Source organism: Callorhinchus milii, unplaced genomic scaffold (assembly GCF_018977255.1).
Source record: "Callorhinchus milii isolate IMCB2004 unplaced genomic scaffold, IMCB_Cmil_1.0 Scaffold3, whole genome shotgun sequence".
Taxonomy (NCBI): Eukaryota; Metazoa; Chordata; class Chondrichthyes; order Chimaeriformes; family Callorhinchidae; genus Callorhinchus; species Callorhinchus milii.
In genome coordinates, this window is record NW_024704744.1 from 2,147,073 (window position 1) to 2,160,873 (window position 13,801).

Here is a 13,801-nt window from a genome sequence, read left to right on the forward strand (position 1 = left end):
TCGGGGAGGGGGCGCGGAGAGAGGGAGGGACTTTTCGTCCCCTCTTGAAAAGAGATGGAGTCCAAGTACGCTACACTTGGCATGGCAAGCGCCGTGCCACCCATAGAGGGCGCCATGACGACAGGACACGGAGATCCGGACACCCAGGAGACGGGGGGTTTGGGGATCTGTCGGGGGCCAGGCTGTCGGGGGCGAGGGTCCCGCTCAGGCTTATTACCCCGGGAAGAAGGAATTCTGCCCCGAATCGCCCCAGCGCCACCGCAAGCCTCACCGCCACCCACTGGCTGCCTCGTACCGCTACACTCACTCCCTACCCCAGTTCTCCCGCCAGGCCACAGCCCATCGCTTCGTGCAGAGCTCCAAGTCGGAGCAGGGGCCGGACGGGGGAGCCTGGCACTTCCCGGGACAGATGGAACCCTCAGCCATGACGGAAACCTTCCTCTCCCTCCAGGCCCGCGCTCAGGCCGGGCTAGGCCTGGGCCTGGGCCTGAGCAAGTCTCCCGCCAGCCTGCAGACCGCATTCGGCCACTGCCTCCAGGGGCAGAGCGAGGAGGGGCTGCGCAAGGAGAAGAGGCCGAAGAAGCCGGGGAAACACATCTGCCAGTACTGCGGGCGGGCCTGCTCCAAGCCCAGCGTGCTGAAGAAACACATCCGCTCGCACACAGGAGAGAGGCCCTACCCCTGCCTGCCCTGCGGCTTCTCCTTCAAGACCAAGAGCAACCTGTACAAGCACAGGAAATCCCATGCCCACGCCATCAAGGCCGGGCTGGTCTCGGCGTCGGAGGCCGAGGCTCGGCTGGCGGACGAGTACCACTCGGACGCCGACGAGAGCACCGAGACCGATGAGGAGGGCCCGGGAGAGCGGGGGCTGGGGCTGGGGGCCGAGACGGACGAGCGCAGGAGGCTTCCCGAAGCCCTTGCAGATGACACGACCCCGGCCCATGTGAAGGTGCCCATCCTGATCGTGCCGCGGGCCGGAGCCAAGGCTCGGGGGGAGAGCCCACCGCCCACGGAGGTGGACCCTGCCAGGGTCGTGACGGCTGCAGTCGGGCACTGGCGCGACGAGCCCCCTCACACCGTCAAGCAGAGGCTGGCCCTGAGGATCTCAGAGAAGCGGGGGCCGGACAGTGAGCAGTCCCTCAACCTCCTGAGCCCCCACAGCAAGGGCAGCACGGACTCAGGCTACTTCTCTCGCTCCGAGAGCGCCGAGCAGCAGGTCAGCCCACCCAACACCAACGCCAAGTCCTACGCCGAGATCATCTTCGGGAAGTTTGCCCGGATGTCGCCCAGGACCACGGGGACCGGCCCCAACACTCAGGAGCCCCACCTGATGGGCTTCAAGGACAAAGGAATCTTGGGGTCCATGTCAGACACCAAACCCGACATTGAGAAACTCATCGAGAAGCATATCATCCAATTGATAACCCACAACGAGGTGATGGTGGACCCCAGTCAGCTCAACACCGTCAAGCCCAGGAAGTCCTCGCTGTCCAGGGGTGAGGCCGGGGACTGGCCCAGGCAGCAGGTCCTGATGGGGGGTTACGGTCCGGGCACTGCCCAGGAGAAGGCGTTGCTCTCCGTGCCCCCCGGGGCGGGGAGCTCTGCCGACGGAGCTCCCCTGGTGCGCAGCAACTCCATGCCCACCCTCCACAGTGTGCGAGCTGGCCACGCAGCAGGGACTGAGGGGCAGCCACTCCTTCGACGAGCGCATGGCGGGCTCCGATGACGTCTTCCACCCCAACGCGGCCACCCTCTCCCACCCCCGCATGCTAAAGCGGCAGACGGCCATCGAGCTCTTCCCGGCTTTGGACGCCCACCCGCTCCCGGGGAGGAAGGGGAGCCCGGCGAGAGTGTGCTGAGGGTGGGCCGAGTGGGCCTGGGGGGTGAGCTGGCCGAGGAGACCCCTGAGGCAGAGCTCGGAGCAATGGCCAGGAAGGTGCAGCGTCACAAAGGGAGCCCCTTTGAGTGCGAGGTGTGTGGGGTCAAGTACAGGAAGTGGGAACAACTTTGAGACGCACCGGACCTTCTACTGCCCTCAGCTGCATGGAGCCAGGCCGGGCCTGCACCGGGCGGGGGGCACGGAGGCAACTGCGATCCCCAGGCCCCAGCCCAGGCTAGGCCAGCCCCCCGAGACCCTGCCCCTGAGGAAGAGGAGGAAAGAGAAGAGCGTGGGGGATGATGAAGATCCACCGGGGGAGTACGTGAGCCTCGCTGGACACGGCGGGGAGGACCCAGACCGGGGGCGGCGTCAGGATCAGCTCCGGCTCCACCAGTCCCTTCGTGGGGGAGGGCTACAAGACCCCGGCCCACCCCACAGGCCATGGAGTAACCAGAGCGGCGGGGGAGGAGCAGCCACTGTGTCGAGGTGCCCTGGACGAGGTCTACGGCCTAGCGGACGGCCAGTCCCACTCGTCCCAGGGCAACAAGCACCAAGAGGCCGTTGGCCGCCACAGGCCGGGCAACGAGATCTCCGTCATCCAGCACACCAACTCGCTGAGCCGGCCCAGCTCCTTCGAGCGCTCGGAGTCAGGGGAGGGCCCGGGGTCAGGCCGCTGTGCACCCCCGAGCCCGAGGCACCCACCAGCTGCGGGGAGGCTGAGCCAGGCGAGGCTCAGGCCCAAGCTGATACGTCAACACAACATCCTGGTGCCGGAGATCCGAGTGACCGAGGACCAGAGAAAGACCCAGAGGCACCCGTGAAGGAGCCCGAGAAGATGGCGGAGGAGTTTCAGTGGCCCCAGCGCAGCGAGACCCTCTCCCAACTGCCCACTGAGAAAGCTCCCGCCCAAGAAGAAGAGGCTAACGGCTGGCGGACATGGAGCATTCGTCCGGGGAATCCCAGCTTCGAGTCGGTCTCCCCTGTCCCGCAGCGCCAGCCAGGAGAGCACCCTGTCCCACACCTCCAGCCTGTCAGCCTCGCTGGATCGGGATGAAGCCCCCAGGTACTCCGGGGGCCGCCCGAGTTCCTCACCGTCCCTACGGGGCCTCTGGTCTCCTGGGGCCCAGGGCCACCAGCAGAAGGAGATGAGACGCTCCTCCTCTGAGCAGGCTCCCTGTCAGCCCTACCGGAGATGGCGGAGAACAGGAGCAAGTCTTTTGACTACGGGAACCTGTCAGGGGCCTCAGGGCTGGCTGCGGGTGTCCCCGGGGTCTCGCTGGCTCGGGAGAGGAGGAAGTGTTTCTGGTCCGCCAGGCCTCACTCAGCCAATATTCCGAGCCCTTGACAGCCGATCCCCAGGCCGGAGCCGGCTGAGCCCCGTGTCTACCGCCCGCCCTCACCTGCCTGCGTCCTCCCCGTCCTCGACCGGCACCACCAGCCCCCCTGGCATCCCCCGCCCCCGCCAGCCGACACACAGCTATCGTGGCAGTACTTCCGCCCGCCAGGCCCGAGCTCCCCGCACCATCACCACCCCCCAGAGCAGCCCACCCATCCTCGATCCCTCCCGTCACTGCCCCACGACCACACCGAGCAGCCCATCATTGACCCCTGGGGGCCCCACCCTGACCCCCGGGGCAGACAGGAGACCCCACGGTCAGTGGGAGCGGGAGTGTCCGCGTCACCTGCCCCTTTCCCCTCAACACTCGCCCAAGAACAGGCCCGTCCTCTCCCCCGACCCCCCTCCCCGGATGGTGTGCCAGCCCCCAGGGCTACTGGTGCCGGTCAGGATCCAGGCCAACGTGCCCTCGTATGGGAGCGTCATGTACACCAGCGTCTCCTCACACGTCCTGGGCGCCGGCCGCCTCCAGCTCTAACGCTATCCTCATGTGCAAGGTGGAGGAGGAGGGGCAGCGAAGGGAGCCAGAGGCATCAGCCTGGAGCTGGCACGTGCCTTGGCCGAGCGGCAGAGAGGACTGGGCCAGTGCCCTCTTTGGAAGTTTTCGTCAGGCCTGGGTGGCAGTTTTGAGAGCGGGGGTGTGGGCATGGGTGGGTCGGACGGTCCTGGAGCCATGGGTGGCAGTAAGCGGGTGCTCTCGCCCGCCAGCAGCCTGGAGCTCTCACCGAGACCAACCAACAGAAGCGCGTCAAGGAGGAGAAGATCTGCGGGCAGATGCTAGAGAAACTGAGTCTCCGTGAGACCAGCCCGGCCCCCAAGCCCAACAAACCCCAGCTGCGGAGGCAGCACTGCACCACGGAGCTCAGGGAAGGCCTCTCGTCCCCTTCCTCGCCCTCGCCCTCCACCTCCTCCTCTTCCTCCTCCTCCCCACCCTACTCCAGGATTTCAAGCCCATGGTCCGTTTGGGGGAAGCAGAGGCCATGGATTCCTCGGGCAGCCTGGACACGGAGAGCCCACAGCAGGGAGAGGCCTGCTCGGAAGCCAACCACACTCCCAAGTTCCCCATCAGCATGCTGCTCCAGGTGCCGGCCAGCCAGAGCGGGGCTGCGGGCGGGGGAACCATTCTCCTCACGGACGTGTCTGACCTCCAGGCCTTCCTTCAGTTCCCCAGCCTGCGCACATCCACCGGGGTGAGCTGGTGCTTCCTGAACTACACCAAACCCAACCACACCCGACAGACAGCGCCCAAATCCTCGCTCTACGCTTCCTGGTGCATCAGCGCCTACAACCCCAACCCCCCCGGCACAGCCACCAAACTGGCCCTGGCCCTGCTCAGGTCCAAACAGAAGAGCAGCCGAGAGACTTACATCATGTCCACCATCAACTGGCCCTACTGCGGCAAGCTGGTGTCCTCCAGCGCTTGGAAACAGAGGCTGGCGCAGGTACAACAACTCGGGTTTATGTAGCAGCTTACACGAGGGGCAGTGTCTCGGGGGACCTAATAATATAATAATCCTTGCATTTGATATTGCGCCTTATCAAATCTTCGAGATGTGTCAAAGCGCTTCACAGAATACACTGTAAATTGACTGTATATTTTGTGGCCGAGACTTGACTCCGATTCGGGTGTGGGAGAGGTGACCGTAGGCACGGTCGAAGAGGAACACTCAGTGCAGAGGCAGAGGGATGAGAGGAGAGAGGAGATATCTGAGTGGAAGGAGCCAGGTGGTTTGGGGCCCGGTGGACTAGGAGGATTTTGAAGTACAGGGTAGGGTGAGGTGCTCAAAGGAGGATAAACCAGGAGAATAGGGGATAAACCAAGAGAGGTTTGGGAAATGGGAGCCACCCCCACCTTCACGTAGGTAAGAGCCCGACAGCACCTTAACAGTTTTTTCTTGGTTGTTGTTTAAGACAAGGATTAGGAACATTTAGAAGGGAATTTGTATTTATTAATAATAATACGTACATTTGGTCTTGTGCCATCCACGTCAGGAGGGCGCCCCAAAGCGTTTGGCAGGACACAATGTAAAGTGTAGTGACTGCGTGTTTCATGGGCAAACTCAACAACAACAACGACAAAATGACATTTGTAAAGCCGCCTTTCACATCGGGAGGACGTCCCAAGCCGCTGGACAGACAGTTTCGGATCCGAGCTGGGGTTCGGGATCGCGGAGGGTGGAGGGCAGGAGGTGAAACAGGGAGATCGAAAGCACGGTCGAAGAGGAGGGTTTTGAAGGAGGCAAGGGAGGGGGCGAGGCGGAGGGATTGCGGGATGGAGTTCCAGAGGGTAGGGGCAGAGTGGCAGAAGACCCGCCCGCCAGTCGTGGTTCGAGCGGGGTGGTGGACGTGTAGCAGGCCGGAGCCCGCTGAGCAGAGGGAGCGAGCAGGATGGTAGGGGGTTAGGAGGTGGCGAAGGTAGGAGGGAGCAAGACCATGGAGGGCTTTGAAGGTGAGGACCAGGATGTTGAACTGTATCCTCTGTGTGATGGGAAGCCAGTGGAGTCGGGCGAGGATGGGGGTGATAAGAGTCACAGAGCCTGGTGCGGGAGAGGACCTGGGCTGCAGAGTTCTGGATGATCTGCAGCCTGTGGAGGGAGGAGTTAGGGAGGCCGACAAGCAGGGAGTTTGCACAGTCAAACCTCGATGTAATGAAAGCGTGTATGCAAGTTTCGGTGGCCTGTCGTGTGAGACAGTGGCGGAGCCGGGCGATGTTACGGAGGTGGGGGAAGGCAGAGCGGGTCATGGCGCAGATGTGGGATAGAAAACTCAGCAGCTACTTTGTACACAGCAACGTCCTGGAAACAGTCGTGGATTGAATTACAATTTTATTGTATATGCATTTGAAGAACGTGCAGTAGTTGGAGACCATTGTAACACTGTGGTTTTAGGCGCTTGACATCAGACACCCACATCCCCCATTAAATGGCCACCGCTGACATCTCTTCCTGTCACCTTCCTTCGCGCAAGTCTACTGCAATATAACCAAAGCCATCTTCCCCCGGGGTGGGAGAGAGGGACTGTAAAGGGGCAGGTGAAGGGCCCTTGAAAGTGTCTCGATGGGGGAAAAGAGCAGGGGAATGAGGATTAGAATAGAGAGATTCAGTGGGGAGTGAGCACCAGCATAGGCACGATGGGAGTAAGAGCAAAGAAAGAAGGGACGAGGATTAAAGTAAAGGTTAAATCAACTCGAGATATAAAATCGCTTCTCGTTGCGTTAGATCAAATGGTACGAGTCGTCGCAGCAGGAATGTGAAGGCGCTGGGAGAAACTCTTCAGGAAGCTTTGAAAAGGAGCGGGAGAAGATGGAAACGTGTGGAAATAAAGATCTCACTGCCAAGCAACCTGAGCCAACGCGAATCAAAATTTTTGACGGAGGGTAAGCACTGACCAGTTTTTTGAGGAAGGGGCTTATTTTCGCATGTTCTTAGGGTTCATTCCATTGTCCATTCCATTTTGAAGACAATATGGTGGAAATTTGGTGAATTCGGTTTTGTGAAATCCCTCCTGTTGTGGGGACAGGTTAAAAAAAAGTATTAGACGGGTACGTGCAGAGGGCAGGTACCTCAACTCCTGATAACTCGTCACTCCGAGAGAAAGGGCTCAGTGATAAGTTATCAGGAGTGGCGAGTTAGGCATAGGTACAAATACATAAATAAATGCAGCCGGGATACTGACAGCACAGCAGGATGACTTAAGTGGTAGTCAAGTCAGGGTTGAGTTATCAGGAATTTATAATAATAATAATCCTTGCATTTGATGTAGCGCCTTAGCATGTCGTTGAGACATCTCAAAGCACTTCACAGGATATACTGCAAAGTGAATTGACTGAGTATTTGATGGGGCGAATTCACTGCATTGGAGGGAACAACGTTAACTTGCATTTACATATCACCCTCCACATGGGATAATATCTCAGAGTGCTTCACAAAGAGGCAGTCGCAACTTGAGTGAGGTGAGGTAGGAAGAAAGAGGGAGTAACTGTAGGCAAGTTTGAAGAGCTAGGATTTTAGGCAGGATTTAAAGACGGATAGAGAAGGGGCCAGGCGGAGAGTTAGAGGGAGGGAATTCCAGAGGTTTGGGACGAGAGGGCTGGGGTGGAAGGAATGAGCAGCGGATTAGGTAGGGGAACAGCAAAGAGAGGGAGGATGCTGGAAAGTGAAGGGATTTATGGATGAGTTTGAAATCAATGTCTAAGGGAGACGGGACCTGGTGAGGACTAGGTTTCTCAATCTCTCACTCGCCTACGAATCCCTTCACAACACCACCACCAACATAATTATATGTGTTTAGCGCCTTTCACGTCGGGAGGACATCCCAAGGTGTTGGACAGTCACTATTTCAGACCCGGTCGGGTGGGGTGTGTGGAGTGTGGGGGACGATGCAGGGTGATCGAAAACATGGTCGAAGAGGAGGGTCTTGAAGGAGGCAAGGGAGGGGGAGAGACAGAGGGACTGCGGGATGGAGTTCCAGAGGATGGGGGCAGAGTGGCAGAAAGCCCGCCCGCCAATGTTGGTGCGGGCGAGGTGGGGTACGTGAAGCAGGCCGGAGCCCGCTGAGCGGAGGGAGCGGGCACCCTGGTACACCCTGGCATCTCCCTACCTTTCTGACCTGCTTTCTCCCCACTCCACTCTCCGTTGCCTCCGCTTGGCTGCTCTGGCTTCCTGGTTGTCCCTCATCCCCACTGTTCCACAATCGGCGGTTGCGCTTTCAGTCACAACTCCCCGAAACTCTGAAACTCTCTCCCCTAATCCCTCTGCCTTGCCCCCTCCTTCCCTTCTTAGATCACAACTGTAAACCTTCCTCTGCGACCATGATTACGGTCACCTCCTCCTCAGACTTTAGTGACGGTGAGGATGTGGGCGACTGCGTTTTGGATCAGCTACAGTTTATGGATTTTATGTGGAACCAGGGAGAATGATGAGAAGAGTGTTTGAAAGAGGAAATAGCAAGGAATTGGGATTAGGGCAGATAGCTTTGAGGAGAAACAAAAAATGAGTCAAAATAACAGGCTAAGTGGCCTCCCACTGGGTTGGGGTTTTTATGTTCCTTTCACTTAACTATGAGACAAGGCAAACAGGATGTTGGCTATGTTACCAAATCGGTTGAGTTCAGATCCACAAACAACATATTCAACAACATATTCAACAACAATAACAACAACATCTTGCATTTATATGGTGACCTTCATGCTGAATGGTGTCTTGGAGCGCTTTACAGTGGCGGAGCCCAATGCCAGGGCAGGGGGAGGGGGAAGCTGACAGTAGGCACGGTCGAAGAGGAAGATCTTCAAGCGCAACCTGAAAATGGGGAGTTAGGGGGAGCAAGGCGAAGGGGACCGAAGGAGAGAATTCTACAGCTTCGGGGCGTAGTGGCTGAAAGCACGGCTGCCGATGGTGGGGCGGAGTGTCCGGGGGATAAGGAGGAGGCCAGAGACAGTCGAGCAGAGGCAGTGGGTACTGGTGTGAGGAGACAGGAGGTTGGAGAAGTAGGGAGGGGATTCAAATACAAGAGTGAGGATCTTGAAATCGATCCGCTCTGTGACAGGGAGCCAATGGAGTTTGACAAGGACTGGGGTAATGGAGGTATGGAGTTTAGTGTGGGTGAGAATGCAGGCGGCGTAGGTTTGAGTTATTCAGGCTGTACAGGCTGAATCTCGTTACTGCATACAGATCTGGTCACCACACCATAAGGGCCCGAGAGACAGCGTAGAGGAGAGCAACAAGAATAATCCCCAGTGTTAGGAGGAATGAGCTGTGAGCAACGATCAGACAAGCTAGAACTCAATACTTTAGGATGCACCGAGACAGTAGAACAAGAGGACGCAGGTGTCCTCTCCACCTCTCAAAGCCAGTCAGGAACCTCGGCGTTCTGTTCAACCCTGAGCTGTCCTTTCTTCCCCACATCCGCGTGACAACTGGCACCGCCTTCCATCACCTCCGGAATATCGCCAGACTACGGCACTACCTCACCTATCACACGGCTGAAACTCTGGTCCACGCCTTTATTACCTCGAGGCTGGACTATGGGAACTCTCTCCTCGCCGGCCTTCCTGGCCCTCCCTCCACACTGCAGGTCATTCAGAACTCTGCAGCTCGTGTACTGTCCCGCACCAGGCTTCGGACCACATCACTCCCACCCTCGCTCGCCTCTACTGGCTCCCCATCCCCCAGAGGATCGAATTCAAGATCCTCATCCTCACCTACAAGGCCATTCATGGCCTCGCTCCCTCCTACCTCTCTGACCTACTCCCCTACTACCTGCCCGTACCCTCCGTTCCTCTGGCTCAGGTCTGCTCCACATCCCCCGCCCCAACGCCCCTACCATCGGTGGCCGGGCCTTCAGCCTCTCAGCCCCGAGGCTCTGGAACTCCATCCCCCAGTGCCTTCGCCGCTTCCTCCCTTTCCTCCTTCAAGGCCGGTCTCAAGACCTTTCTCTTCGACCGAGCCTTCAGCTCCCCTCTCGACTCTCTACCCCTCCTCGCTCCCTCCCTTCCCTCCCCTCACCCTGACCATTTTCACCACTGCTCGGGTCCCGACCCAACTGTCCAGCGCCTTGGGACGTCCTCCTGACGTGAAAGGCGCTCTATAAATGAAATCTTGTTGTTGTTGTTGTTATTGTAGAGGTGTAAAGAGACAATTTCAGGACAGACACCAGGAAGTGTTTATTTACAGAGGGTAATTAATGACTGGAACAGGATTCCCAGGAAGGGTAATTGAGGCCAGGACACTGGGACTCATTTCAAAATCAGTTTGATGCTGTGATGGGGGGATGGTGGGGTGCATGTTCTGGAGGGAGGAGATCAGATGTGTTGAACGGGCTTCATCATCCAAACCGATCTTGTGATCATCTGAAGGCAACTGATTGTCCTGATGTTGAAGATTGTGCAAAATTTTGGAGGAAACACTCGGACGTTCAGTTTTAAATTGGATGACAATTTTCCACAGCCCTTGTCGTAAATTAAAATATTCTTTGCAATGTTACTATTTGAGGCAATGGACATTAGGCCTAAGATGGTGAGGAATTGTGGGCGCCTGTGCTCCTGAGACAACCAAACATGAGTCCCTTCCTGCACCAGTCTCCTGATTTGGATTCAGTGGGGTCTAAACGTGGGGGGATAGGAATTGAAATGTTATTAATATGAATTTCAATGTGGGCCCAAACCCACACCCTTCTGATTGTGACTGTGTGAATTTCCTTCACACCACAAACTCTCTCACCCCTGCAGGTACAAGTCTACCGAGGACTATGTGTATGTGAGAGGACGCGGCAGAGGTAAATACATCTGCGAGGAGTGTGGCATCCGCTGTAAGAAGCCCAGTATGCTGAAGAAACATATCCGAACTCACACCGACCTTCGGCCTTTCATGTGCAAGTTCTGCAATTTTGCCTTCAAAACGAAAGGTCAGTCAGCCTCTGGTGCCTGTTCCTTCCCAGGGCCATGACAGTGGCCGGGATAACATTACCGGGGGTTAGAGAATGGGTTAGAGACGATATCTCCTTTCATTACCTCCTGTTATGTCAAGACATCTTACAGCACTTCAGTAATAAATGCTGTCAAGCGTAGTGACTGTGTATTTGGCTGCACGTTTGCCCCTCGTTTCTGTGCTGGTGCTCTCTCTCTCGCTCTGTCTTTCCCCCATTCCCCAATATCCCACCAGAACCCTCTACTCCCTCACCAGTGAGCTACTTACCTCCCTCCTCCTTCCCACTTAATATTGAGATAAATGTTGCATTATTTTTTTATGAAGAATTCCGGGTTGGAAGGGGTGTGTGGCACGGGCTTCCTTCCGGATCCTTCCTTCCACACACATCGAGGCAACCTCCGCCCCCGAAATAGTCGGAGTGGCGTTCCTGGGACGACAACAACGTGATTTATATTGAGGCCTCACATGCGGGGCAGCTTAGAGAGTGATTGAGGTCAGGACGCTGGGACTGATTTAAAAACCAGTTGGCTGCTGTGTTGGGGGGATGGTAGTGTAAGGATCTGGAGGCATGAGATCAGATGTCACGGGAATCACAGATTTGAAAGATTATCGCAAAATCAACCTTTATTTGTCCAACTCTCTCCCTGGGTGCCGCTAAGGCCTCGAATCCAGCTAACATTTGGGGTGAAGCTTTGCCGTCCCCCCCCGTACTGAACACAATCACTGTACTTCTCAATACAATGTGCAGGTGAGAGCGAGGACCTTGAAGGGAAGAATTAACATGAATTCTTCCACATGTTTCAGTTGGGGGTCAGTGCACTGTGGAGAAAAAAAACATTGGGGTAACAGGACTTCGTGGACACCCTGTATATCACCGGGCTCACGTGAGGCATTTCCCATCCAAGCCAGTGCGTCCAAATTGCGACCCATGGGCAGATATCACCCCCAAATAGGGCATTTCTGGCCCTCAGCAGCCAAAAGGTTTCATCTCCCTGATCTGGGCTATCAGAGGAAATGTGTAGAGATTTGCATCAGTACATTGGCTCAAACATTTTATCTTTTTGTATCTGTTTTGCTTGATGTGATCGCATTTCTTGCTAATTCCTCCCCCTCTCGCTCTGTCTCTCTGTCTCTCTCACTCTCGCTCTTGCTCATTCCCTCCAGGAAACTTGACGAAACATATGAAATCCAAGGCGCACACCAAGAAATGCCTGGAACTGGGAATCGCTTTGACGTGTACGGATAGCACAGAGATAGAAGAAGCAGGTACGGTTAACACAAGGGAGGGGGAGAATGCGCTGTGTGATGTGCTAGTCATCACGTAGACAGAAAATATAGTTAAAACCCTGTCCTTATCCTTGTCTTTCGGATGAGACGTTTAACCGAGACCCGTCTGCCTGTCCAGGTGGACGTTAAAGGTCGTGTGGCCCTACTCGAAAAGAGAAGGGAATTTCTCTGCTTCTCCCGGTGTCCTGGCCGATAATCCCCCAAATAAATAAAATCGGTTACTCTCTCCAGGGCTGTTTGTGGGACATTGCTGTGCTCAGGAGACTCATAAAATACACAGACATTTTACAGTGTATCCTGTGAGACATCTGAATGATATGATAAGGCCCTACATCAAATGCAAGTACTATTATTATCTACTCCTCAGTTCCCTCCAGACAGTTCTTCTTCAATGCCTTCCTCGCCAAACCTCCTCAGCTCCACCATCCACAAGCTCCAGTTCACCCAATAACCGCTCTCTTGCGTCCTCGCCCATCACCCTCTCCTCACCAGGCTTCACTGACTCCCTGTCACCCTTCAAGGTCCTCGCTCTCAACTACACATTCTTCACCCCTTCACTCCTTATTGCCATTACCACTACCACCAGTTCTTCAGCCTCATTATTCTGTTCATCCCCTCCACTCATCGAGCTCGGGCTAGCTGCTCATACCCCATTCTCTCCACCCAGCTAAGCAGGATCTCCTTGGAGTTGAACTATGGCTCCAAGGTAATGTGCTTGGCAACTGAATGTTGAAACTGATTCCACCCTCTGTCGTGGTCCCCTGTCAGGTTCCTGAGCCAGACAGGTGTGTAGTATTCCTGAGCAGTACTGATGACAGCACAGCCTAGCCTGGCTCATCGGCAGGACCTGGAAGGGACAGGAATCGTCCCAGTAATTCCACAGGTCATTCGACCTTTTAGAAGCTAGAAACAGAAGCCATCGTGTCTGTACCGGCTCTTTTAAAGAGCAATCCTTTCACTGTCCTTTCCACACACCCCAGTACTTTACTCCTATTTAGATATCTATCTAGTTCTTTTTTGAAAGCTAATCTGGATTCTGCCTCAACCACAGCTCCTGGCAGGACATTCCATACCCTAACCACTTTCAAAATCTTAAATTGATGCCCTCTAGTCACTGACTCACCAACCAGTGGAAATAATTCCTCCGTGTGGACTCTTATCAAAACCTCTCATCATTTTAAAGGTCGTGATCAGGTCACCCTCAATCTTCTTTGTTCCAATGGAAAAAGTCTCAGTTCCTCCAATCACCGCTCATAGGCCAAACCACTCATCCCCGGGATCATCCAAGTAAATCTCCTCTGCATCCCCTCAATGGTCTTGACGTCCTTTGTAACCAAAACTTGCGGTGCCACAAATTAGACCCTAGCATATTATTAGCCATGTCAGGAGTCTTGTAGCATAGTGGTTTGCATGCTTGCCTCGCAAGCGAGAGGACCTGGGTTCGATTCCTGGGCAGGGGCGAAACCTTATGCAAGTTTCCTTACTCTACGCGCCTCTGTTTACATAGCAGTAAGTAGGAACCTGGTTATTAGTCGATTGGTGGACTGCTTTCCAGGGGTAATTTGTTTTTATAACCTTGCATTTGATAAAGCGCCTTATCAGGTCTTCGAGATGTCTGAATATATTGTGAAGTGAATTGACTGCACATTGTGTGGACAAAACGGTTTCTGACAGTGCAGTTACCAAGTGGTCTGGTCTACTTGGATGTTCCTTGACACCAGGCTCTCACCAGCCTGCGTCTGACACGCTTTCTATCCCCTCCTCAGGAATGGCGGATGACACCAACAAAGAAGCCTTGGCTGAGCTTCCGGTGGA

The 13,801-nt window shown here is 55.7% G+C and overlaps 1 protein-coding gene across 1 annotated transcript in view; it reads left to right on the forward strand.

Annotated features, from left to right (window-relative positions):
• The first annotated feature begins 212 nt into the window (after window positions 1-212).
• Window positions 213-13,801, forward strand: part of hivep2a (HIVEP zinc finger 2a) — a 13,881-nt gene continuing 292 nt past the window's right edge. Inside the window, 18 exon segments of the mRNA XM_042332732.1 lie at window positions 213-1,639; window positions 1,641-1,823; window positions 1,826-1,996; window positions 1,998-2,247; window positions 2,318-2,668; window positions 2,671-2,783; window positions 2,786-2,840; window positions 2,843-3,064; window positions 3,067-3,184; window positions 3,228-3,732; window positions 3,734-3,794; window positions 3,797-3,994; window positions 3,997-4,231; window positions 4,273-4,717; window positions 6,494-6,651; window positions 10,501-10,676; window positions 11,864-11,965; window positions 13,753-13,796. Coding sequence (XP_042188666.1) covers window positions 410-1,639; window positions 1,641-1,823; window positions 1,826-1,996; window positions 1,998-2,247; window positions 2,318-2,668; window positions 2,671-2,783; window positions 2,786-2,840; window positions 2,843-3,064; window positions 3,067-3,184; window positions 3,228-3,732; window positions 3,734-3,794; window positions 3,797-3,994; window positions 3,997-4,231; window positions 4,273-4,717; window positions 6,494-6,651; window positions 10,501-10,676; window positions 11,864-11,965; window positions 13,753-13,796 — 4,617 coding nt within the window. The 5' untranslated portion in view covers window positions 213-409.